This window comes from Molossus molossus, unplaced genomic scaffold, assembly GCF_014108415.1.
Source record: "Molossus molossus isolate mMolMol1 unplaced genomic scaffold, mMolMol1.p scaffold_m16_p_2, whole genome shotgun sequence".
NCBI classification, from domain to species: domain Eukaryota; kingdom Metazoa; phylum Chordata; class Mammalia; order Chiroptera; family Molossidae; genus Molossus; species Molossus molossus.
Window position 1 is genome coordinate 34,925,085 of NW_023425355.1, and position 27,316 is coordinate 34,952,400.

At 44.4% G+C, this 27,316-nt stretch overlaps 1 protein-coding gene across 7 annotated transcripts in view; it reads right to left on the reverse strand.

The window, feature by feature from the left end:
• Nucleotides 1-12,388: 12,388 nt before the first annotated feature.
• TSC22D3 (TSC22 domain family member 3) overlaps nucleotides 12,389-27,316 on the reverse strand; it is a 63,367-nt gene continuing 48,439 nt past the window's right edge. For 5 of the 7 annotated variants that reach the window (XM_036271381.1, XM_036271382.1, XM_036271383.1 and 2 more), the window contains exons 3-4: nucleotides 15,076-15,127; nucleotides 12,389-13,917 (exon numbers count right to left, since the gene is read on the reverse strand). In XM_036271381.1, coding sequence (XP_036127274.1) covers nucleotides 13,687-13,917; nucleotides 15,076-15,127 — 283 coding nt within the window. In that variant the 3' untranslated portion in view covers nucleotides 12,389-13,686. Of the gene's footprint in view, nucleotides 13,918-15,075; nucleotides 15,128-15,500; nucleotides 15,684-15,848; nucleotides 16,240-27,316 lie in introns of those variants that run through there. The other 2 variants (XM_036271385.1, XM_036271388.1) reach the window with 2 other exon arrangements.

A 27,316-nucleotide genomic window follows, 5' to 3' on the forward strand; every position in this document is an offset into this window, starting at 1 on the left:
AGCCACGCAGAACTGTGGTCATCTTACTCCTTCCCAGGACCCTGGGGAGAGGCGGTGGCCCCTCCCTCAGAGATTCAACCCCACGTGGTGGCCATTGAAATGCTATTTGAGGCCCATTAACAACCAGCAGCTGCCCCACCCTCAGGAAATACTTTTACACTGAGCACCTGAGGGAGTTTTTCAGGCAACTCAGAAACCATGGTTCTTCAGGTGGCCTCTACTAATAGCAGCCAGGCAAAGAAAAGCTAGAGGATAACTACCATTGCCTGGGCTAGCAACACTAACCAGAAAAGCTAAGACTTGACAGTGGTGTTTAAAGTGGGTCCTCCCTGGCTCATCCAAACCCAGGAGAGGGAGCCACAAACAGCAGAACACCAACACCCACAGGAAAATTTGGCAGACTCCAAAGCCCACTGAGATAGCCAAAATTGTGAAAAACAGAAACAAAAGCCAAATGAAAGAACAAGAGACCTCTACTGAAGATGAGATAAATGAGGTGCAGTTAAGCAAGTTAACAGAACTAGAATTTAGAGCCATGATGTTGAGGAAGCTCAACAGCATGTGTAAGGACATAAGCACCATGAGTAAAGACATAGAAATGTTGAAAATCAACAAGTTGGAAATTAAAAACCATCGGAAGAAATGAAGAATGACATATCAGAAATGAAAAACACATTGGAAGGTCTAAAAAGCAGAGTAGGGGAAGCTGAGGACTGGATCCGTGAATTAGAAGACAGGGTAGAAAAATTAACCAATCAGAAAACCAAAAGGAAAAAAATGATTAAAAAACAGGAAGACAGCTTAAGAGAACTGTGGGACAACTGGAAACATAATAACATTCACATCATAGGAGTCCCCGAAGAAGAAGAAAATGAGCAAGGGTTAGAGCATATATTCAAAGAAATAGTGACAGACAACTTTCCTAACTTGGTGAAGGAAGAAGGCATTCAAGTTCAAGAAGCACAGAGAGCCCCAAGTAAGAAGAACCCAAACAGGCCCACACCAAGACACATAGTAATCAAACTGCCAAAAATTTAAGACAAAGAGGGAATCCTAAAAGCAGCAAGAGATAAACAACAGGTTACCTACAAAGGAAACCTCTTAAGGCTCTCAGCTGACTTCTCACAAGAAACACTAGAGGACAGAAGGGAATGGCATGAAGTAATCAAAGTCATGAAAAACAAGGATCTGAATTCAAGACTACTCTACCCAGCAAGGCTATCATTCAAAATAGAAGGTCAAATAAAGAGCTTCCCAGACAAAAAAAGTCTAAGGGAATACATTAGCACCAAACCAGCACTGCAAGAAATGTTAAAAGGACTGCTGTAATTACCAGGAGAAATAGGAAGAAAAATAGATCCACACTAGACAAAAATGGCAATAAATAAGTACATATCAATAATCACCTTAAATGTAAATGGATTGAATGCTCCCATAAAAAGACAGAGTAGCTGATTGGATAAGAAAGCATGACTCATCTATATGTTGTTTACAAGAGACCCACGTCACAACAAAAGACTCACATAGATTGAAAGTGAAGGGAATGGAAAAAAATCTTCCAAGCACACGGAAAGGAAAAAAAAGCTGGGGTAGCAATACTCATATCTGATAAAATAGATTTCAAAATGAAGGCCATAACTAGAGACAAAGAAGGCCACTACATAATATTTAAAGGATCTACCCAACAGGAAGATATAACCTTGATAAACATATATGCACTCAATATAGGAGCACCAACATATATTAAAACACTTCTGGAGAACATCAAAGGAGAAATTGATAGCAATACACTCATAGCGGGGGACTTCAACACCCCGCTGACATCACTGGATAGATCCTCTATAAAAAAATGAGCAAGGAAACAGACGCTAAGTGAAGCACTAGACCAAATAGATTTAATAGCTATGTACAGAGAATCACACCCCAAAACTACAGAATTCACATTCTTCTCAAGTGCACATGGGACATTCTCAAAGATACACCACATGTTAGGGCACAAATTAAGTCTATACAAGTTCAAGAAGACTCAAAGCATATCAAGCATCTTCTCAGATCACAATAGCATGAAACTAGAAATCAATTGCAAGAAGAACATACAAAGACATTTGAACACATGGAAGTAAATAGCATGTTATTAAACAACGAATGGGTCACCAAGGAGATCAGGGAAGAAATGAAAAACTTCCTGGAAACCAATGATAATGAACACACAACAACACAAAATCTATGGGATGCAGCGAAAGCAGTTCTGAGAGGGAAGTTCATAGCACTACAGGCCTACCTCTAAAAACAAGAAAAATCTCTAATAGATTATCTAACCTCACAACTTAAAGAACTAGAGAGCAAACAAAAAGAAAACCCCAGAGCAAGTAGAAGGAAGGAAATAGTAAAGATCAGAGCAGAAATAAATTACATAGATTCCAAAAAAACAACTCAAAGGATCAATAAAACAGAGAGCTGGTTTTTCAAAAAGAAAAACAAGATTGATGGACCCTTAGCTAGACTCACCAAGAAACAAAGAAAGAGAACCCAAATATACAAAATCAGAAATGAAAGAGGAGAGGTAACAACTGACACCACAGAAATACTAAAGATAGTTAACAACTACTATGAACAATTATATGGCAACAAATTCGACAATCTAAGAGAAATGGACAAATTTCTAGAAGCACATAGTCTCCCAAAACTGGATCAGGAAGAGATGGCAAACTTGAACAGACCAATAACAACAGAAGATATTGAAGATGTAATCAAGACTCTCCCAGCAAACAAAAGCCCAGGCCCGGATGGCTTCACGGGGGAGTTTTACCGAATATTCAAAGAAGAACTAATACCCATTCTCCTCAAACTATTTCAAAAAATTCAAGAAGAAGGAAGTCTTCCAAACTTGTTTTATGAAGCCAGCATAATTCTAATTCCAAAACCAGAAAAAGACACGACAAAGAAAGAAAACTCCAGTCCAATATCCCTGATGAACATAGATGCCAAAATCCTGAACAAAATAATAGCAAATCGGATCCAGCAATACACCAAAAAAGTTATCCACCATGACCAAGTGGGATTCATCCCAGGGATGCAAGGCTGGTATAATATTCGTAAATCAATAAACATGATACACCACATAAATAAAATGAAGAATAAAAACCACATGATCATATCAATAGATGCGACAAAATCCAGCAACCATTTCTGATAAAAACGCTCAGCAGTATGGGAATGGAGGGATCATATCTAGACATAAGAAAGGCCATATATGAAAGACCTACAGCCAACATCCTACTCAATGGGCAAAAACTACAAGCATTTCCCTTAAAAACAGGAACAAGACAAGGATGCCCACTTTCGCCATTCTTATTTAACATAGTACTGGAAGTCTTAGCCACAGCAATCAGACAGGCAGAAAAAATAAAAGGGATCCAAATTGGAAAGAAGGAAGTGAAATTGTCATTATTTGCAGATGACATGATACTATACATAGGAATCCCCAAAGACTCCATCAAAAGTTTACTAGACTTAATAAATGAATTTAGCAACGTAGCAGGATACAAAATTAACGTCAAGAAATCGATGGCATTCCTATACACCAATGATGAACTCACAGAAAGAGAAACTAAGAAAACAATCCCATTTACCATGGCTGCAAAAAATAATAATAATAATAAGATACCTAGGAATAAACTTAACCAAAGAAATAAAGGACCTATTCGCAGAAAACTACAGGTCATGGAAAAAAGAAATAAAGGAAGATATAAAAAAGTGTAAGCACATACCCTGTTCATGGATTGGGAGAATTAACATCATTAAAATGTCCATATTACCCAAAGCAATCTATAGATTCAACGCAATCCCCATCAAGATACCAAGGGCATACTTCACAGAATTAGAAGAAGTACGTCAAAAGTTCATATGGAACTAAAAAAGACCTCGAATAGCGACAGCAATCTTGAAAAAGAAGAACAAAGTTGGAGGGATCACATTACCAGATTTCAGGTTATACTACAAAGCCACTGTAATCAAAACAGCCTGGTACTGGCACAAGAACAGGCATATAGACCAGTGGAACAGAAAAAAGAACCCAGAAATGGACCCAAGGCAATATGCTCAATTAATATTTGACAAAGGTGGCAAGAGCATACAGTGGAGTAAGGACAGCCTCTTTAATAAATGGGGCGGGGAAAATTGGACAGCTACTTGCAGAAAAATGAAACTATACCATCAACTTACACACTACACATGAATGAACTCAAAATGGATAAAAGACTTAAATGTGATTCATGAATACATAAAAATCCTAGAAAAAAACTGTGGGCAACAAAATTTCAGACATCATATGCAGCAGAATTTTCACTGACACATCACCTAAGGCGATAGAAACAAAGGAGAAAATCAACACATGGGACTACATCAAACCGAAAAGCTTCTGCACAGCAAAAAAATACAATCATGAAAATGGAAAGGCAACCCACTGTATGGGAGAGCATAATTGCCAATGATATATCAGATAAGGGGGTTAATTTCCAATATATATATAGTGAGTGCTCATAGAACTCAACAAAAGGCAAACAAAGAACCCAATTAAAAAATGGGCAGAAGAACTAAATAGACACCTCTCCAAACAGGACATAGAAATGGTTAAGAGACATATGAAGAAATGCTCAACATCACTAATCTTTGAGAGATGCAAATTAAAACAACAGTGAGGCATCACCTCACTCCTGACAGAATGACTGCCATCAACAAATCATCAAACAACAAGTGTTGGCGAGGGTGTGGAGAAAAGGGGACTCTAGTACACTGCTGGTGGGAATGCAAACTGGTGCAGCCACTATGGTAAGCAATATGGTGTTACCTCAAAAAATTAAAAATTGTCCTGCCATTTGACCCAGTTATCCCACTTCTAGGAATATACCCTAAGAAGCCTGAAATACCAATCACAAAGAATAAATGTGCCCCCATGTTTGTAGCAGTACTATTTACAATAGCTAAGATCTGGAAACAGCTCAAATGTCCATCAGTAGACAAATGGATAAAAAAGCTGTGGTACATATACACAATGGAGTTCTGTGCAGCTGAAAGAAAGAAAGATCGCTTATCCTTTGAGACGTCATGGAGGGACCTGGAAAGTATCATCCTAAGTTAAACAAGCCAAACAGAGAAGGACTAGTATCATATGATGTCACTTATTTGTGGAATATAATGAACATAACAGTCTGAGGAATGGGGTAGTCCCACAGACGTGTAAGTGGGGTGCAGACTGACAAACCACAGAAGAGGAAGTTGTGGGGGAGAGATATGCCACAGAACTTATATGCATGTGTGCATGGACAATGGATATGGACAACAAAGCTGGGGACAGGGTGGGAGGGAGGGGGAGGGGGAGTTAGTGGGGTGGGGGAGAAACATCTGTAACAGAAATAAATTAATTTATTTATAAAAAAATAATATCACCCTTATTATCCATAAAGCTGCTTGGAGAAAGAGGAGAACAAGTTTCCTCTGAGCAGGCCTGGTAATAGCAACCTGTTTCATATTCTCTCTAGTTATGGAAACATGAAATGATCTCCAGGAGCACAGAGCCCATGTCTGACCTGGTTTATGCCTAATAGAGCACCTGATACACAGTAGGTGCAAACGTTTGTTGAATGAGTTGATCCAGATATTAAGGTGGAAACAGTCCTCACAGATCATCCAGGAATCACCTGGGGAACTTAAAAATGCCTATCCCCAGGTTACAATCCAGACTGATTTTATCTACAGGCATTAGCGTTGCATTAAACACTCTCCAAGTGATTTCAATGCAAAGAGCTATTGCTCTGGTCCAATTCCTCATTTTACAGATGGAGACACTGAGGCCTAGAGAAAGAGGGTCATCTATAACAATAGAGCGCTTGTCCTGGTCCTGCTGCTGACTGTGTGAAAGGCTGGGACAAGCCTGTTTTCCTCTCTGGGTTTCAATGTCCTCCCCCTCAGAAGTGAAGAGGTTGGGGCAGTTAATTTCTAGAGCCCCCATCCAACCCTAATAACATAGTACTCTAGTCTGTGATCCCAGGTGTAAAAAGTCACTGGAACATCATTCATGTCACAAGATGCTTCTGCATGATGGTAGGTTATCTTTGCTTTTAAATGACTGAGTTTTGTATTACAATGGACAGCAAAGAAGAGATGTTTGGGACAGTTCAAGACCCACAGAACCAGTCTGTGGTGAAGAATATGTGCTGTTTTCTCTTAGGTGGTTGTAGCAGGAAGTTCACCAGTGTAACAGCAGCAAAACAACAGAGGAGCCAGCTGAGAAAAATCCAGTTGGCTGGGGCCACCTTTTTTGTTCACATTCCACCTCTTCTAGTTCTTCTCTATCCCTGCCCACCCCCTTGGAGTCAGCTCTTTTTCATTCCTTTCCTACATTTATCTGCATCAGTCACAAGTCTTTCAAAGGCAAGCCTGTTTCCTCTGCCTACCCAAGACAGGGTACATGCAACCTACCCACTTCCCTCGCATTTGAACTGGGTGGCCCAGAGCTTGTAAGTGTGTTGTCACAATACAGGCAACCAGAAGGGTTCATGAAATAAGCAAGGCTGGGAAAAAGACTGTAGGTGATTCCTTCGTCTACAAAATTACATAGGGTATTATGGTGCTCAGCTATGTATTGATCTTTAAAAGTGGCTTTCTTCTACAACTTGATAGAACTCTGTATGAGGATGAATAGAATCTGGGATCTGGAAGGAAAAGTGAGGCCTTGAGCAAATAGGTAATGTATACAAGTTTCACAGCTAGAGGGCTCTTCTGGGCCCAGTTACTTACTAAATACCTGACTTAGAAATGATCATGGGTAACCACTTTGTTTTGTGAATGGGAAAACGGAGGTCTGGAGACCTCAACTTTCAAGGAGTCTCCATGAAAGTTGCGCAAGGTTATATATCTTGTTGGCCAAAGACTAGGATTATACCCTAGGACTCCTGACTCCTCTTTTTAGAATATCTCAGCTGCCTCAATCTTCCCCAAAGTGACTTTTAGGAACTAGTTTAATTTTGTATGGTGGTGGGGCTTGTGGTAAGAACTCTTAAGAGGAAATGTCAAAAAGAAGAGACAAAAAAATAAAAATGAAGAGGAGATCACAAACCTCAGTGTTCCCTTGGGGCTTTTCCTATCTCTGTTTTTGACACCTCCCAAGCTGGCCCTTCCTCTTCCTTCCCATGGCCTCATGGTGTGTGGTTTCTAAAGGGAATGCAAGGCTCTGGGCCTGCTGCTTGGCCTCTTCTGAAGCCATTTCCTAGGGGCATATGTCTTCCCATGTCACTTCAGCTCCTATGACATGCCAACAAACCTGCATCTGGTCCTCTAGCCCTGGATTTCACATTTCTTACCACATCTAGCTCTGGGATACTTCCTTAGCTCAGCCGGAAATAAAAATTGGGATTCATCTTTCTTCTGAAAATCTAAATTTTCCGCCTACACTTGGTTCCTTTAGTATTTCTGTAGTCTCCTCATCCTTCAGACTCAAACTGTCATGTCACCAGAGGCTAGTGAGGGTGGGGGATGGGGAATTTGTGTTTAATGGGTATAAAGTTTCAGTTTGGGAAGATGAAAAAGTTCTTGAGATGGATGGTGGTGATGATTGCACAACAATGTGAATGCAATTAATGCAAATGAACTGTACACTTAAAAATAGTTAAAATGGCCCTGGCCAGTTTGGCTCAGCGGTTAGAGCGTCGGCCTGCGGTCCGGAGAGACCCGGGTTCGGTTCCCGCTAAGGGCACGTACTTCGGTTGCAGTTTGTCCCCGGCCCTGGTTGGTCGTGTGGGTGGCAGCCACTCGATGTGTCCCTTCACGTCGATGTTTCTCTCTCTCTCTCCCTTCCTCTCTCTCCCTCCCACTCTATCTATATAAAAAATGGAAAAATATCCTCGGGTGAGGATAAAAAAAAAAAAAAAAAATAGTTAAAATGGGTTTGTATGTCATATACATTTTGCCACAATTAGAAAAAACACAAAACAAAAACTTTCAAGTCATCCTCGACTCATGCTTACTTTGCTCTCTCCTCCCCAGCTCACTTTGTTACCAGGTCATGGTGATTTTCACTTAGTGGGGGTTCCTCAAACTTTCACATCCTTTAGCATCACCAGGGGAACTTGTTAGAGTTAGCAGTTCCCAAGTGTCACTCCACTCTTTAGTCTGGAAATGGGACCTGGAATTTGCATTTAAACAAACCTGCTGCAGACTGACTAAACTTGGAGAAATACCCTTTTGGTGTCTTTTGGCTTTGTCCCTTTGTCTCCTTTCCACCACCCCTCTCCCTTTCCCGGCTGCCTCTTATCACCTCACACCTGGATTACAGCAACAGCTGGCCTGCCTTCAGCTAGCCTTTCTCTACTACGGCCCCTCCACCTGTCAGGAACCATCATCTGCAAATATCTTTGGCATTACATCATTTCCCTGCTCAGAAGCCTACCATGGTTCACTCAGACTTATTAGATTCTATCAATTCATTCGGCTCATTGGCCACTTAAATTTTCTTTAAATTATTTTTTTGTTAATACTCACCTGAGGTTATTTTTCCATTAATTTTTAGATAGAATGGAAGGGAGGGAGAAGGATAGAGAGGGACACACACACACACACACACACACACATACACACACACACACACACATTGATGTGAGAGAGACACATCAATTGGTTGCCTCTGCATGACCCCAACCGGGGCCAGGGATTAAATCTGCAACCCAGGTACATGCCCTTGACCAGGAATCAAATCCACAACTCTTTGGTCAGCAGGCCGACGCTCTAACTGCTGAGCCAAACCGGCCAAGGCATCATTGGCCATTTTAAATCTTACGTTAGCCTGTCTGCTAGCTTGGGATAGCCTCCTTTTCACCCTCTCCTTCCCACCCCTGGAACACTTTACTAGCCTAAGAGGAATTATGAAAACTATTGAGAATCTCCATCCTTTTTCTCAATGCACTGTCTCCCTCTTACCCCAGTCCCAGTTCTTCCATTTACTAGCTGCACAACTTTGGGCAAATTGTTTCATTTCTCTGTGCCTTGGTGTTCTCATTTTCTCCTCTGTAAAATGGAGATCTTTTTTTCTTCTTTTTTATCCTCACCCAAGAACTTTTTTGCATTTATCTTCAGATAGAGTTGGAGGAAGAGAGGAAAGAAGAGAGAGAGAGAAACATCAATGTGAGAGAGACACATCGAGTGGTTGTCACCCACATGACCCCAACCGGGGCCGGGGACAAACTGCAACTGAGGTACATGCCCTTAGTGGGAATCAAACCTGGGACTCTCTGGTCCGCAGGTCAATGCTCTAACCACTGAGCAATACTGGCCAGGGCTAAAATGGAGATCTTAATGGCATATCCTCACAGGTTTGTGGAGAACATTAAAAGAGGCAATAGATGTAAAAGGGCTTAGAATACTGTTAGATATCAAGTAAGTGCCAATGTAACAGTTGGCTATTATTCTTAATTATTGTTATTATGGCCTCTTCCATCCAGTTCTTCCCTGGAAACCACTTCTGTTTGAAATAGCTAACTGATTGAGTTTTCTGTCAAACCTTGCCTGATCTAGGAGATATAGTTAAGTATTAAGTATTTGGGTTCCAACAAGCTTCTCTGCATGAGACAACCTAAGGAACTGGGTGTCTGCAATGCTCTAATTATGTCCATTAATTTCTAACCAACTAGGAGGAGATGAGGAGAGTCCTTTTTTCTACACCCCAGTTCTAGCATGTTTCTTCATCTGGTCACTCCTTGGATTTCTTCTCAGACCGCAACAGGGAGTGCCTTCCTCACTGGTAGTTCCCAGACCGAGAGCTTTGCACCCTATCCTCCAGCAGCCCTTCTCTGTAAAGCGTCTACTGCTCAAATTTCTGTTTTATTTTTCAAATCCACTTCTGTGTTTTTGTGGCAAATACAATACATTCCTTTAAAAGCCCCCACTGGATTCACAGTCATGGTTTGTCATTATGTGTTTTCTCTCTCTTAGTGAATACCAAAAGTTCATATACTATCAGGTTAGGGGAGGTCTGAGGATATTCTTGACATTTAAAACTGGTCCTTGCCTGGCCAATGTGACTCAGTGGATTTAGCATCATCCTGTGGACTGAGAGGTTCCCCATTTGATTCCTCATCAAGGCACATGCCTGGGTTGTAGGCTCAATCCCCTGTAGGGGACATGCAGGAGGCAGCTGATCGACGTTTCTCTCTCTCACTGATGTTTCTCTCTCTCCCCCTTCCTCTCTTTCTAAAAAATATCAATAAAAACATATTTTAAAAAATACAATAAAACTGGTCCTTGTGGTTACACAGGTTGGGAATCACTGCCCCCTGGGAAAAAGGGTGCCGTGGGAGTAGCACCTAACTCTCTGGCTCTTAGTTTTCTTTTCTGTCAAATGGAGGTAAATCATAACTACCTCTTTTTCTAAAGGCAGGAAACAAAATGTTCTGTGTTCATGAGAAGGGGCGTGGATTTGTACTCTTGTGATTTTTGTTGACATGCAAGGAGGACTGCTGTGAGGATCAGATGAGATAATAGATAGGAGGGGACATAGAGAGGGGGCATGCCCAGGCAGGAGAACATTACTGCTGCTGTTCCTTTTGTTCTTTTCCTTGTTCTGGGTCCAGCTGGACCAGATGAGCCCAGAAACTGTGAAGCTCTTTCCAGGAGCAATGTGTTCTTTTGCCTTTCTCCACCCCGTTGTTTTTCTGTGGGACAACAAAAAAAGATCTGATCCTATATGTGACTAACAAACAGCCACAAAGTTCCTCTTATCTAATCTAACAACTGTTGTGGCCTCCTAAGTGTCAGTGTTTGTCTCTGTTTAGTTAGGGTTGCCTAGGAAACAAAGTTGTTCTCTCTTTCCCACTATGTGATTGTGGGTAAGTTTTTCCCTTTTCTTGTAGGGAAGGGCTGGATCACCAGAGATGGCTATGTGTTTGCTGGGCCATCTTCTGAGGTGTTTCTTTTTTTTTTTTTTTTTCCATCTTTTGGCTCATGTTTGCTTGGAAATCATGTTTGGTAAGTCTACAGAAGAGCTGAAGAGTCAAAAGTCCCTCAACTCATTGTGAAAGGAGAAGGGGTTTGGGAGTAAGTGGGGACTGGGGAGAGCCAGTCAAGGTTGGGGGTGGCTGACTAGTCCAAATTTTGTATCTGTTTTAGCAGCTGTGAAATCTGCACACCATTTCCAAATTGTAGACAATGAAGTTGACATCATGAACAGAGAAATTAGGAGCAGGTGGGGAAATTAGGATTTGAAAGGCCACCAAGCAGGAGTTTGTAAAGTTCTGAAGAACAATTTTGGTGATTAGAAAAGAACAGGCCAATATGTATGAGCTTTACCGTGAAGGAAGCATGACATTTTGAATATATTTAGACCATGATTGGCCAAAAGGAGGGGGCTAAGACCTCCAGGTATTTGAGGTTTATGGCACAGGAAAATCAAGATGTCTGTTCAAATTCAAGTGGCAAAGGAATAGGTATATATGCTATAGGATGCTGAGATTAAATGAGTCACTCAGATAGGGGTGATAACCTCCACTGGGACCTAGAACACAGTTCAGGGTCCTGGTTAGTAGACACCAAATGTTTGATGGCCAATCAGAGAAAATACAGGACCCTGGATGCCAGAGACATGGGACCGGGGAAAAGGTGATGGGTAAGGATGAACTTCAAAGAGAGGCAGAGGAGGGAAGCTGGAGTCAGGATCATTAGACTTGATCCTGCCCATGCGACTCATGAGTTTTGCAAGCAAACTGCCAGCAGAGACAAGTGGAGCAGCAGGGACTGAAAGTATCTTTTCTTGGGGGAGAGGGATGAAATTTTGGCCACCACATGCATTCTGTGTCCTTTCCTAAGGTCCTCTTAGTTCCTCAACCAAGGTCAAGTGTCGCATATGGATTGGTATTAAGGTGAATGCACTAAATGATCCTGATGTTTTCAGAAGAGGGAAGAGGCTCACTCATAATTATTTGATTCCTCTCTTCTTGCTCACTCTCTTATGTAACCTTCCCTTTTCTTTTGGGTCTTTTTGAGGTATTCTTCCTCCCAAGTCACCCCTCAAGCTGAGGTCGTGTGTTAGTAGTCACCTTGCCACTCACTTTGAAGATGTCATAAGAAAGAAGAGGCAGGACAGAAAGGGATGGGTGTGGGGTTGAGTCCCAATTTGCCATAAAGCTGTGTGACTTTGTGCAAGTCACTTAAATTGGCTTAGTCTCAGCTTCCTCACCAGTACAATGTGGGTATTGTGTCAGTTACACAGGATTGTGGAGGTAGCATAGGCCTGATATTTAGGGGGTGCTCATGAATAGGTAGTGAATCAGGAAAATAGTGCCCCCAACAACTTGAGGAGCCTTTGCCATCCACTCCATTTATACTGAGTCAGACACCAGGCTTATTTTTAGAAAAAAAGAGCAAAGTTTATTGAAATTTCAAGCTACATTTGAGAAATCAAAATCCAAATCCTGGAGAACGTACATCAGGATAAGGTGTCAGAAAGTGGAAAGTATTCACTGCCACAGAACCTCCTAGAGACAAACTCCCTGAGCATACCACCCAGGCATCATCAAGTCAAAGCCATTGTCTGTTCATCCCTTGTCCACAAAAGGACACCAGCAAGCCAATCATTCTCTTTACTTGAAAGTTTTCCACAAACATTAAAAAAAAAGTTTTTGAATAAGAATGTGAAGTACCAGCTGATCTCTCAACCCCATTCTATGTAGTCAGCACCAGTGAATGGTGGGTTTGGCATTCAAAAGAGGACCTCACATGTCTTCAGCGGACAGATGGGGCAAGGATTGCAGCTGCAAGGCATCTGTGGCTGCATTCAGAGGCTGGCCCTCTCCTTGCCTTTACTTTTTAGTCTTACTTAACCTAAAGGACAAACTGGATCAATTTGGTAAATGAACACAGTAAAATAACTGGCCTTAAGAGATAAGGGACTGGTCAATACTCCCAAAGCTGTTTAGGCCCTTCAAAACGTAGGTGTATGTGTATATGTATACATCACTACACTAAGATATAGATCTATCCCTATGGGTATATATATGCATGTATGGCTATATAGAAAAACTATGCCATTACTAACCAAACAGAACTTTGTAGGCAGTCATCCCAAAGCTGTAATCCCACACTGGGCTGTGCACAAAGCCATGCATTATACCATATTAACCGACAGAAGGCTGACTTGGCTCAATCTCTCCCACCTGTGGTCCTGCCTTGGCGAGGCAGGGGATAAGAGAGAGGGTGCGCCTCTGCTTAAAACACAAGTGGCTTCTTTATAGAAACAGTCGTTGTCAGGTGAAGCTGTTAAAGATGTCCATGGAAATGAAAAGCAGACCCCCTTATACTTTCAGGAGCAAACTGGCATCACATCTCAAACGACTTTTCTCCTTTGCCAGTCACAGCAAAGTTGCCTGGACCCTGGGAGCCCCCAGGGCACGGTGGCATTAGAGGCTCACTGGCTTGGGGTGACGAGGCCCCATGCAACTCAGCCTCCAAAGACCTGCTCTTTGTCAGGGGTCTGTTACTGGAGTGGACCCAGGTGGCCATGTCCTTGGGACATCTCTTGGCACCAGCTATGCTAGGTGTAAAGTTCTCCACGTGAGATGACGCTTGGGGAGCCAAAAACAAACTGGAAAGAACTAGGTAGAACAAGTTTAGTGGCTCTGCCCACCCTGAGGACAGAGCCACTTACACTGCAGAACCATCAGGGGCCTCAGGCGATTGTGGGGTTTCAGGAGCTGGCTCTTCAGGGCTCAGACGGGACTGGAACTTTTCCAGCTGCTCTGGGCTGGCCAAGGTCTTCAACAGGGTGTTCTCACGCTCCAGCTGGGAGTTTTTCTCCACCAGCTCTCTGATCTGCTCCTTCAGGATCTCCACCTCCTCTCTCACAGCATACATCAGATGATTTTTCACCAGATCCTGTCACAGAGGAAATCACAAGAAAGCCATCATTAGCCATCATGACTCCTCCACCGCACTTTCACCTTGCCATTAAGGTACCTGTGCTCTCCCTCATGCCACTGACCTTCAACTTTCCCTCAGCAACCCCTCAGAATGCTGGCTCTTCAGCCCTATTCCTCTTGCACCCTACTCCAAAGCACCTAAACAGTTGCTTAGGAGAGCTGCCAAGATCAGGACAATGCCTGAGTTGGGAGTCCAGATTTGAGCTACACAGGGCCCCCTCCATCCCCTAAAAGTTTCTAATGGCTTTCAAACTGGCCGCTTAGGAGAATTTTGGGTGAGACTTCTGCTGGTTGCTGGTGGTTGGCTATATCCCCATTTTCACATAAGTTCCTGCTACTGGCCCAGATCCTAGGGAGGACCTTCAATGTACCCCACACTGTTTGTCTGTTTTATGTATCTTCACCAAGACAATACAATGGGCAATTTTGGAGTCTCTTCCTCTCCATGTGACCCAGCACACTGAGTTGTAGCTGTCCTGAAGCCTGGTGTGACAAGACACTTGCCCTGGGGAAAAGTACCTGATTGCTGCATCCTCTCTGAATCTGATGACTGTACTGGGGTCAGGGAACTCTGTCATTAGGCTTCAGGGCACAATTAAGTTGTTACTAAGTGCTGACCGCCTTAACCCCCTGCAGCCATTATGGCTGCTAGGTGAAGCGGGATCTCTACCTGGTAAAGGGAGGGGAAGGTATAGGGTGCTTTGTTTCCTGTTCCCTCCCAACTCCTGACCCCAGCCCAGGCTTTGCAGAGGCACTGCAGTGCAGCCTGCCACATCCAATGAGCTCTGGTTCCTGCCAAATGTGGGATGCAGACAAATACAAGTGTCTGAGCTCACTGCCCTGCAATGGGTCTAGGAGGGAGCCAGAGGCTGCTGCAAAGCCCCAGGATGGGTGAGAGGAAGAAAGGAGGGAGCCGTGGAGGGTAGACTGGAAGTAACCTTAAAGATGCCACGCTAATGGGACTTTACTTAAGGCCTGCAAGGGCATAGAGAGCTGGCTGCTGGCTTCCTCAGGCTCTTGGCTAATGGCTTTTGCATCCATCCCCTCAATCATGCTAAGTTACATAAGCAGCAGCTAGGACTGGGGATGGGAATGACGCAGTGATGCCACTCACCATGGCCTGCTCAATTTTGTTGTCTAAGGCCACCACGCTGGCTCCGGAGGCACTGCCAAGACAAAAAGCAAAGTAACCTCATTACCCACCTCCGTTCCACTTTGAGTACCTGGTAGCTGTGGCCAAAGTCCTCCACCTGCCCTAGCTCTTTTTCTGTCCCGCCTCCCGGGCTCGCATTTCCGGGCACCTTGTCCCCAGGTCCCTTCCTGGACTCTGCAAGAAGCTGCACCTCCCCACCCAGGCTGGCTCCTCGCTGCCACCGCCCAGAGCTCAGTGCACAGCGGTGCGCGGGTCTCGGGGCGCCTGGACCAGCATGGCCGGTTCCTTAGATCGGGCGACAGGCAAACAAAAGGGAGCGCGACCCAGGGAGTCCCCTGCCGCTGGCCCTTTGCGGCTCTGTTCCAGAAGATCCCGGGTAAACCTACCGAGCTCCGAAGCTAGCTATGAATTCCTTCTGGGCTCAGAAGCTTCCGGTCTTCTCCCCAGAGGCGCCCAGCGCACAGCTAGCCCCCTGCCCAGTCCTGCTCAGCCCTGCCCGCCTCCCCTCTGCCTCCGCCTCGGGCTGCAGCAGCTCGTTCTCACGGCGCAGAGGCCGCAGGGACGCTCCGACGACGGATCCCAGCGCGGCGGTGACACCCCACCCCCTCCGCATACCCTACCCCCGCCCCTTCCCAAGATGCTGCACCGGGAGAAACCAGGCAGGCAGAACCCGCAGTGTGGGGCTAGCCCAGATATACCGCTAGCCCGCTAAGGAGCTTCGGCCAGTAGTTTACCTGTTATCCAGCTTAACGGAAACCACATCCCCTCCAAGCAGGGAAGAGAAGAATGAGATGTTGAAATTGTGCAGCTGATAGACAGCCACCTCCATGGGGGTCTGATACATTTCGGTGTTCATGGCTGGGCTTCCGGGGAAATCGGGCCGAGCTGGGTGGGCTGGGCAGGCTGGGTAGGCTGGGCGGGCTGGGCTGGCGGCTGGGGCTGCTAGCTCGCTGCAAGGTGATGGGCTTTGGGCGTCCGACCCTGGGGCTAGGAGGGGGCAAACGCTGCCAACAGGACTCAAAGCCAGGCAAGCGCTCCGGACTTGAAGGGAGGTGACTCTAGGGGTGTCACCTAGTGTGTCGCAAACTCCACGGCCGCTAGACCAACCCAGACTCAGAGATATTTCGGCTCCTGCTTCTTTATATAGGCGGAGTCGGCTACGTCACATGGCGTCAGGGGTCATGCAAATGAGTCTTGTACGGGGCTTTGTGGCCGAGTGAAACCACATCCGCTCCCTGAACCTGAGGCTGGGACTGTAAACAGTTCAGCACTTTCTTGTGCCAACTGGCATCGCCAAAGAGGGCTCTGGAGATTGGTAAAAACCAAACTGGAACTGATTTCTTAGAGAAATTAATACAAATGCCATAACAGTAGATAGAAAGCATGCAGTAGAGGGCGATGCTGGTTTTAAAAGCTCTTCTCCAGGGGTCAGCCAGTATATTCCTATGGCTTTGCGATGCTATCACATGCCACACTCCCTGGACACCCACCCTCACCACCAGGAGCCTCTCCTTCTTCCCACCGCCTGCCTTTTCAGTCTCTCTCTTGCACACATACTTTGTCACCTGCATGTCCCCTCACACAACCAGTGGGCTCGCTGACCTGCCCCAACGCCAGCACCTATCCACTCATCTCCTCCTTTGGGGGTACTGACACGTGCACAGATCTGTGACATGATGGGATTCATGAATGGGGCTGAGCTCATCTGTGCATGCCAATGTGTCTGTGTGGAGGAGAGCGTGTCCAGGAGCTCAGATGAGTAGGGGAACAAGTACTGGGAGCACCTAGGGGCCAGGTGGGTGACAAAGGACATGGGAGGAGACAGTAGGGGAGTGGGCACTGGAATGACCAAAATATGCCAGCAATTTTCTCTTTGGTTTCTACACCCTCTTCTGCATTCAACATTTAACAGTATCCGGTATTTCATGGCCCTATTTTTTTTTTTAAAAAAAACAATATTCTGGTACTTTCCTATAAACAGCAAAAGACAAAACTACAAACCAATACTATATATATAAATCGTCCCAGGAAAACACCTGTGATAGGTCCAGCCATACATAGGATTAGGGTACTTCAGGCACAGACACATTCCAAATCACAAGGAAAATGAAGTTATCGTTGCCCACTAAGAGTTACGTTTGTTCCCATCAAACTATATTTTCATCTTCAAGCTTAAAAAAAGACATTGGAGGCTTGAGGTCCTTTTCTCTGGCTCTTTCCTAAGTGAGGCCACCTCGTGGACACACAAATAATTGCAGCCAGAGGGAGCAACCTGGACAGAACAAGGGACAGGTGATGAAACTGGGAGTATTATTTACAACTCAGGGCCATAGGAGAACATTGGGTTCCACCATATATACAATAGTTTGGTTGAGGTTAGGGCCAGTACTCATGAACTAGTTTGTTATTCAGGCTGTGGTCCAAAGAAATACCTTAATGCAATCTTGCTGTTGGAAAAGTACTGGGGCTCTCTTATCAGCAAAGAAGGCAATTATTATTTGCTTCAGGATATTTCTCCTAACCAGGTGCCTGGCACTGACACTCTTGTCAAGGTCCCAGTGAAGCCCAGTCTGAGGGCCTTGATTTTCTCCAGGCTGCCAGGGCAGTTATGCTACAAAACAGGCAATATTTTTCCTATGATGTGGGGTTCCCATTGGACCCCACTGGTGGTACACAAGGTCCATTCTGTTTGCAGAGGGCTCACGAACAATTGTTCAAGCAAACCTACTACACTAGCCAGGGATGGTGTTTTTGTTTACCCCAGTTTAGGTGGGAGACAACCCCAATCTCAGGATATTATGTTACATTTAGGTCACAAGCTGTCTGAACATGGTGTTTTTACTAAGAACCTTGTGTAGTAGGCGGAACAAAGTCCAGACTATATTTATAGGTCATCAAGAACACTGGCTGAGAAAAAAAACTCTTAAATAAGGAGCTTAATTGATATTGGAATTAATCCCCTGATATATTAGCCTGTCCTCTGTGCTACATAGAGCTTTCTTAATCCAGGAAGAGTTTCTGAGTTGACCTTTCATCAGTTTGTAAATCTTTCCTAAACTAACTGTTGCTACCCACCCCAAGATTTCAAGGGAGATGATGAAAAGAAAAAGGGAGAGATAAATAAGCTGTGTTGACAGGAAAAAAAACACCATCAGGAAAACAGGGCATAGGACAGAAGAAAAAACAGCTCCTTTAGTTGGGACTGCCTTATATGGGGATGGAAGTAGAGAAATCCAGGTAGTTTGGGGAGGGAAAAGAAAATAGAGGTTAAGTTTGCTAGCTAGGCTGTGTTTGAATTATACTTTAATTATACTTCAATTAAAAAATAAGCTGAGTTTTATTCCGCTAACAATAATAGCTACCAATAACTGAGCATGATTGTCTATGGGCCAGATACTGAGCTGGATATGCTACAAACCCTGCAGAGTAGGCACTGTCACTATCATTTCACAGATGAAGAAACTGAGGATCTGAGAGTCTACCTTTCTCAAGGTGGCACAGCTAGTAAATTGTAAAGCTGGGACTCCAGCCCAGGTCTTCCTGCCCTAGAGACCAAGTTTGTTCCTACTACACTTGTCTCATGGAGCAGGGATAGGTTTGTTGAATGAGTGATCCCAGGCAGCTGGGGGATGGGTTGGAGGTGTGAGCAAAGTGGTGAGATGGAAGAAAGGTGAGGGGCAGGAGAAGTGCCCCTGGGATTCCAGTAGCACTATTAGAGATCCTGCGGCTGACTTTGAGCTCTGTGGCTTTTCCGATGCTCATGGCAGGAGAGAGCAGCATCGGGGGACAGGAAGAATATCTAAAACGTCCAATATTTTGAAATATGAGGGCTGTGCTTATCCATGTCATTTTGAAAGGCAGCCACACAGCCATCAAAGAAAGCTTTCTCTGTCTAGGAAATTGGAAACAATTCAACCAGGTGGCTTGCAGAATAGAATATGCAATCCTGGGGTACATGATATCCCAAATAAGGTATGGAGTCTTGGAGTAATCCTCACAGTCCATTATGAACTCCAGTATCCAGGGCCCCATGAACTAGCACCTTAATTAACACCCCCCCCCCCCCATTACTGCTGTGCTCAGTTTTTAAGAGAATGAAGCCAATGACAAGAAAACAAGCTCATGTCAGGGACTTAGTTAAAAAAACAACAACAAAAAAACAAACAAACAAAAAAACTTTGAAAGGATATCCCAGGTTCAGCCCACATTCAGCCAATCTTGCATACCCTCTACACCTCTGGTTTGTCAGCTGCCAGCCCAGTGAGATGGCTCCTTGTAATCCTCCCTTATCAAACAGTAGCTGGATCCCAGGATCCTAGGGCTCCCTAAAGGAAGACAATGGACATAAATGTCCCTGTAGAAAGATTTTCAAATAAGAGCAGGTGGAGGAAGGGTCAGGAAATAGGAAGAACTCAGAAGGTTTTCTGCTGAACCCTCAGCACACCAGAAAATTCCTCTACCCGGCTGCAGTGAATGGAAGCTTGTCCTGTACAAGGTAGCTATAATCAGATCTAACTTTTCTGAGTCAAGTGCTGATCCACGAGGCTCTCAGCACTCCTTGTGTCTTGCGTGCTTTGAGGTGGGCTCCTGGCAGGAAATAGTGGAGTAGGAATTCAACAGCCCAACAACTTAATATAAAAATTACGAAATTTCCTTTCTCCCATGCTACATTTACAAGGTAGGCTGGACCCAGAGCCAGCACAACAAGAGCACCCTGCTGATGAGCCAGGTCCTCTGCTGGCTCTCAGTTCTAGCCCTATAGCCATGGGATTCTTCAATTAAACAGACATAGCTGACCCTCCCTCTCTCATGGACAATCTTCTATATGGAAGTTGGCATAATGAGGATGGGGATGACTTCCTCCACTTCAGGAGGCCCTGCAAGCCAACTTGTCCCCTTTGAGCTGAAAGTGTTTCAGCATTCCCACTGGTCTGTTCCACTTCAAAAGCCAGACTCTTTAGGATAAGAGCCCTTCCTACTTGTCTGGGCTGCAGAGACCGTGGGTAGGATCTCAGCAAGCCACCAAGGAGCAGACTTAAGGTGGGTGTGGTGGGTTGGGGGTAGCAATGAAGGGGAACATCTCACTTCCTTTTTTGTCACACTTGAAGCATTGTGTACCATGCAGCCCAAAGGAAACTATTTATAGGCAAGTCTTCCTTATTTTCTACAGGGAATGTTCCACCCAAAGATTCAGCAACATTGCCAGCAAAACACAGGGTCTAGTATTAAGAGAAGCGATGCAAGAGGTGCGGGACAAGCCACAAAGCAAATACTGGGTTAGGGACTGGAAAATGAGATAAAAAAAGAATATTAAGCACAGGAGCTTTAGTAAAGTTAATGGGACATGAGATGGCTGCAAAACAGCACTCCCACTTACTCCTCCACTGAGGCTCCCTTCCGGCTGAAGCTTTGACTATTTCTAATTACGTACTTGTCCCTTTTTCAGGAGAGGCTAGGAGAACAAGGAGACTGAAATGCCATCCTTAAATTTGTTCTTGCTTCTCTCTTATCTTCTCTCTTCCCCTCTGGTTCCAGTCTAGTATGGAAGACTATAGACAGGAAGGCTGCTGCTACTTAATTGTTACTTTGGCTTCATGAAAAATCACCAAACTCCAGAAAGAGGGAAGAAAGAAGGAAAGACAGTGACAGAGAATGTGCCTTATCCTCTGTGGGCCATGTTAACATCCCTGCATGGCCAAGGCCCAGAACCCCTACTTTTGGGGGCAGGAAAATGGGGAGGAGGATGCAGACACAGATGCAGAAGGTGATGGTAGGAGCCCAAGGAGAGTCCTGATGGACATGGACACACTCTCTTGGAAAAGCAACTCTAGCTCTCAATTTTGGCCAAACCCTGGCATTGAATGAATGATGGCAGGAGCAATGAATTTTGCCTTTCAGCTGTATCCCAGACAGGGTCCCATGTGAGCTTATCAAATAATATCTGAGTGACACTAGGAATTATAGGCAGAACCAAGCTCCATTTTGACAAGGCATTCTATTCCACTCACCCTTATTCAAAGAAATAAAAAAGTGTTCTTGTCAAATCACCTTCATCACCCCAACTTTGGTGGCTAACTATGGGTGGAAGTGGTTTGTCCTAGTTTCTCAGCAAGACTGGAAGTACTGTCAATGTTATCCAGGTCTGCAGTTTAGTTCAGTGTATCTTAAATTTCATGAATTTGTGTCAATATTTATGCCCGTCTCCTGTCTCCTTTCCCCTTATGTCTTGCAGCTGGGAAAATTTACCTCCATAATTTTTCCAAGCCCTCTCTTTTCTAACGTTCCACCTCACCATTACCCATCTACAAATATGAAATAGACATTCCTAAAAAAGAGATTGTAAAATTAACCTCAGTAAATGGAATCTCTTCCTTCTCCCTGCTCCCCACATTAGTTGACATTATCATTCAATTCAATTCACAGTTGCTTGAAAGCCTATTCAAACTGCATGGCACATGTCAGGGAAATTTTTAAAAAACTGGTAGTAAAAGTCAAAAATTGTGTTTCCTTCCAGAATACCCTGGGTCTGTGGCAACCTAGAAAGTCTCCCTACTGTTAGATCTCAGTGAAATGTCTGCTTCAGGAAAAAGCCTAGGGCTTGGGGGTGCTTGGGAGGGTAGCCTGGGGATTAGGAGGGCCAATTCCACTGGCATCCTTGGCATTACTTCACTCTCAGAATCACTTGTGCTTTTTTTCCTCTCCACCCACGCTTTGGCCTGTGCCCATCTAGATGGGGATAACACAGCAGCCATGAAAGCTTGGAGTTTCTCTGGGACCTAAGGCTCCTTTGACATTGTGGCCGACAGTGCCACTTTAATTCCCTTCCTTAACCCCTGGGATTTGTAAACCAAGGGAATGAGGCACAGGTCTTTGATCTCTGAGTTGCCAGTTTTTTCCTTCTAATATGGGGGTCTATGTTTAGCATGAGGGTCACCTCTACCTGCCAATCTCTTGGCCTTCCTTCTTTGGCCAGTTCCACTCAGTCTTACCCTTGTTCCATCTCGTCCTCCCAGAGTAGCAAGCATATTCAAGTAGACAGACAGTCCCCCTCATCATGGTCCACCCTCTGGGAATCCTGGCCCACTGCATCTTCCCCCAAACAATGGGAAAGAAAGCAGTAAGAACATGGTCACTCCATGTTCTTACTGGACCAGCCTATCTGGTCCTCTGCCCATATCTTCTGCTCTCTGGAACAGTCCCAAGAGCCAGAGTTCTAAACTATTTTCTTGGCAGTTGTCAAGGTTACTTTGAGTGGTATGTGAAGGACTTCAGGCTACTGGCAATACTAAGAAGATAAGAACCAGGAGGATCTTGTTGGGGATGTAAGGCCAGCAGACAAGGGGCCTTTGAAAAGTCCAAGGACTCTGAAGTGGTGCACCTGGTTCCACTGTGGGACCCACTATAGAATGAGTGATCTTTGAAGTGATACAGGTTCTTTGGGGAATAAAACCATGGTAATAATGCCAGCCTTTTCAGGCACCTAGCTCCTGGGTTGTGATGGGTAAGCATTATAAGCCTCCCAGGGCTCTCACATTGTATGTCTAAGGCCCTCACTTACCTCACAGAAGAGGTATTCACCATGAACTCATTTAAGGTAGCTCCTTGATCCTCTGTTATGGGACTCTGTAATTTGTGAAGAGGGGCTCTACAACTGAAAAGGGCCCCTGACTCTTCAGCCACACATACCCCTCCCCACCTCGAGCTTCCGGGATGGAGAGAAGGCAGCTTAGCTGGCGGCAGTGGCAGGAGGGGGCAGGGGACACACTACTCTCAGAAGAGAAAGAAAGGAGAAAAACAAGGCAAACTCCTCCCTGGGCAGGGCCCCCCAGCCATGGGAACAGAGCCAGGGAACTCAAAGGAGTGCTGGGAGGGGTTAAGGAAGGCCTCTCAGCCAGTTTCATAATTGCTGACAAGGAATACACATACCTTATCAGGAAGAAAGAGAAGCACACACACATTTATGCAAACACCTTCTCAGCCTTTCATAAAGTCTAATTCACAAAGATAGGCAGGCAGAAGGGCATAATTTTCTCTCTCTCCTATTGCCAACTTCCCCATGATCCAAAAAGGGTAGTAACAGCAACAAAACATGGCAAGATTGCAAGACAGGACACTCTAGACAAGCCCATGACTATAAAAACTTATGGCCTCTGCTCTCTCTGAGGTCCAGAGTTGGCTGCACACTGTGCAAGAGTCATAGATGACAGGGTGTTAGGGAAAGCATGGAGTGGAAGTCAGGTAGATATAGGGGGAACCAGCATGTAGCCTTACACTAATACCAGGAACAGGAAGCCCTGGTGCTGCCAGGTCCATAGTTTTCAAAGATGTCAATCACACATTAAAATGAAAAAGAAGTAAAAACAAGCACCATTTTTTCACAATCAGGTGAACGCTTAAGAAATGATTTCCACAGGCTCCTTGTGAGGACTACTAACTTGAGTCAGTCCTGGCATGGGTGCCATATGTGACTGGCTACTTGAGAAGTGTGATTTGAAGGGCATCATGATAAATTCCTCTCAATCATAGCTGTTTGCCTGACCTCTCTACAGCAGTGCCTACAAACATCACCATCCAAGATTCTAATGAAGTTCTCTACACTTTGAGGAATTAGAAGTGTTTTTTTTTTTTTTTTCTCCCAATGCAAAAAGACATGGGCAAGTGCCACATTCTGCCACTATTATTTACAAATACGTAAGTATGAACTAAATTATCATATTACTTTCAAGAGTAGTCAGTGGCCAATTAACATTAGAAAACTACCAACCTCACAGCAGGTAAATCTTGCTGGTGGGGTGTGGAAGGAAATAAATGAGGTTCTTAACATCAAGTCTGACTAGTGGATCTGGTAAAAAAATATACATATCTTGGGCTCCAGCCCCAGAAATTCTAGTGGACTAGCTGTGTGGCTAGGGAAGGGTATTTTCAGGTGACATGGATGCAGCTCTTCTGGTCGCAGTGCACGGAACTGCTTTTGGGAACCACTGGACTAAAGGTGAGAGCCAAGACAAGGTCTTCCTGAAGAACGCCAGTAGTGCCAGAGTCACCAAGACCCACTTTGGATGATGCCCCATGATGGGGTTCAGCATATGCTAGCCTTGATATCTTTTCAGCCATCTCTTTTCCTATTACTCCTAAAAACGATCAGAACATGAATGAGAGCTGTTTTTAGTAGGAAAACCCGAACCTGCTTGATTTATAAATCAACCTTTGGCAATTTTTATGTCTCTGTTATGAGGAACAGATTGCCTCTAAGACGTTTCACAGGTGTTAGTGGGAACTCTTGGCCTGAGAGGTTGGAGACATGGAGGCGGGCATCACAGGGAAGGTGGGAAGAAGAACCCGGGGATAGGGAGAGAACGGGGATGGGACTGATTTTTCTCCAACTGCACAGTTTGGTCAATTAACTAGGTCTGCCTACCTTCTAAAAATGCCAGCTCTCCTGCAGCCCTTGGCTGTCACCACCCCGTCAAACATTGGTCCACTCAGAGGTTGACTGGAGGGGTGTGATTTATTCCCCCTCAGGAGCCTGTTGGAGCTGACTACAGAGACTTGCCAACATGCCCATCCCCACTCTGATCCAAGCCTTGCTCTCCTCCCCTCCTATCATCCTCACCCTATCCTATGGCTTGTGAACACCTCCCTGGCCAGGAAGCCCCACTGCTCACAGACTCTCCTCTCCCAGGGGGAAAGCAGAATGGAAATTTGCTGTTCTCTGTGGTACGCATCCGGCCTGTGTTTTGTTTTATTTTATTTTATTTTATTTTTATGCTTAATTTATACTGCCTGCTAGGTTTGGGGCTTAAATAAACAAAGGCTATGGTTCCCCCAAGGCCTGTACTTCCTGGTTGCCTGTCAGCAACAGACTGACCCTTTTAACCTCTTCTCTTACTCCTTGAGACAGGCAGTGTTGGGGGTGGGGTTTGGAAGAGGAAGATATTTTGGGTCAAAAGCATGGAAATTCTTAGTGCCAGCCTAAAATACAGCCCCAAACCCGTTTTTGACAAAATGGATGTTAAGTCCTGAAGCCACCTTACCAAGTAGAGACTTCTTTTAAAGACCACACAGCAAGACTATAAGGGTAAAGCACAAAAATGGAAAATACAAAATATTTGCATTGATTAAATTTTTTTAAATTGATTTTAGAGAGAGAGGAAGAGAGAGAGAGAGAGAGATAGAAACATTGATGAGAGAGAACATCGATTGGCCACTTCTTGCATGTTCCCCACTGGGGATCGGGCCCACAACCTGGGCATTTGCCCTGACCAGGAATGGAACTGGTGATCTCTTAGTGCATGGGTCGGCGCTCAACCACTGAGCCACACCAGCCCGACTGCATTGATTTTTGAAAAATCTCCTTACAAATATATTTGAACTACCAAGCAAAGACAGACGATCCCAGGTCTTCATGGGCAGAGCTGTGGTGGCAGAGCAGCCTTAAAGGTCTATAGACTGAGCAGAGCATGATGGGCCCGCCTAAGAAAGGCTTCCTACCAACGCTCATACACCTTAAAAAATAAGAGGAACGCTGGCCCCTATGTCTTGGAATAGAGCTCTAACAGCAAAGTAACAAATCCTGGTCAACAGTTCTGACGTCCTGTTATTTGCTAAAACTAATAATACCGTGGAGTTTATTGATAGAATTGTAGAAGAGCTAAAGTAAATATGGGGACTAAGGAATGGCCAAGTATATTCAGTTACCAGCTCAAAAGTTGAGAAAAAGTGAGTTTCACAGATAATCATTAAACATCTTGGAGCACTGGGCCTTGAGCACACTTGGGAGATAATTCAGAGACATCCATTATGTCACTAGGTGATCACTCTCCAAAAATACACTGGTGAAATAATGAGCTTGGTCCATGGAGCTACTCCTGAGCCCTCCGATAGGAAGTACAGTCATACCTTGTTTTATTGTACTACATAGATATTGTGGGTTTTTTTTTTTGCAAATTGAAGGATTATGGCAAGTCTGCATCAAGCAAGTCTGTTGGTGCCATTTACCAACAGGCTCAGGTGGTGATTAGTATTTTTTAGCAATAGAGTATTTTTATTTTATTTATTTTATTTTATTTTTGTTACAGATGTTTCTCTTTTTTTACTCCATTGACACCCTCCCCCCCCATCCCTGGTTTTGTTGTCCATGTCCATTGGTTATGCGTACATGCATATATGTTCTGTGATTTATCTCCTCCCTCCCCCCACCACCCCCTCTTCCAAGGATTGTCAGTCTGTACCCCACTTCCAAGTCTCTGGGTCTACCCTAGTCCTCAGACTGTTATGTTCATTATATTCTGCAAATAAGTAAGATCATGTGGTATTTGTCTTTTTATGCTTGGCTTGTTTTGCTTAGGATAATACTTTCCAGGTCTCTCCATGTCATCTCAAAGGATAAGAGATCTTTCTTTCTCACAGCTGCATAGTACTCCATTGTGTACATGTACCACAACTTTTTTATCTGTTTGTCTACTAATGTACACTTGGGCTGTTTCCAGATCTTAGCTATTGTAAATAGTGCTGCTATGAACATGGGGGTACATATATTCTTTCTGATTGGTGTTTCAGGCTTCTTAGGGTATATTCCTAGAAGTGGGATCATTGGGTTACATGGCAGTTCAGTTTTTAATTTTTTGAGGTAACACCATAGTGTTTTCCATAATGGCTGCACCAGTCTGTATTCCCACCAGCAGTGTACTAGAGTCCCCTTTTCTCCACACCCTGGCCAACACTTGTTGTTTGATGATTTGTTGATGGCGGCCATTTTGACAGGTGTGAGGTGATACCTCATTGTTGTTGCAATAAAGTATTTTTAAACTAAGCTACATATATTGTTTTTTTTTAGACTTAATGCTCTTCCACACTTAATAGACTACAGAATAGTATAAACATAACTTTTATTTGTACTGAGAAACAAAATATGGTGTCTCACTTTATTGCAACATTGCTTTATTGCAGTGATCTGGAACTGAACCCACAATACCTCTGCAGTCTGCTTGTAATAAGAATTGAGAGGGACTCCCTTAGTGCATATGCTAGGGTGAGCTACTCCCTGAGAAACACAGTTCTAGCTCTCATTCTAAATGATCTTGATCAAGTGGGAAGAACATGTCCTTTTTCCACTTGGCCAGCTGGGGAGCTGCTTAGAAGGTTTGTAAACCCCTATGCTGCCACCTCCTCGTTTATGAAATGGGAATGATGCTTCCCTCCC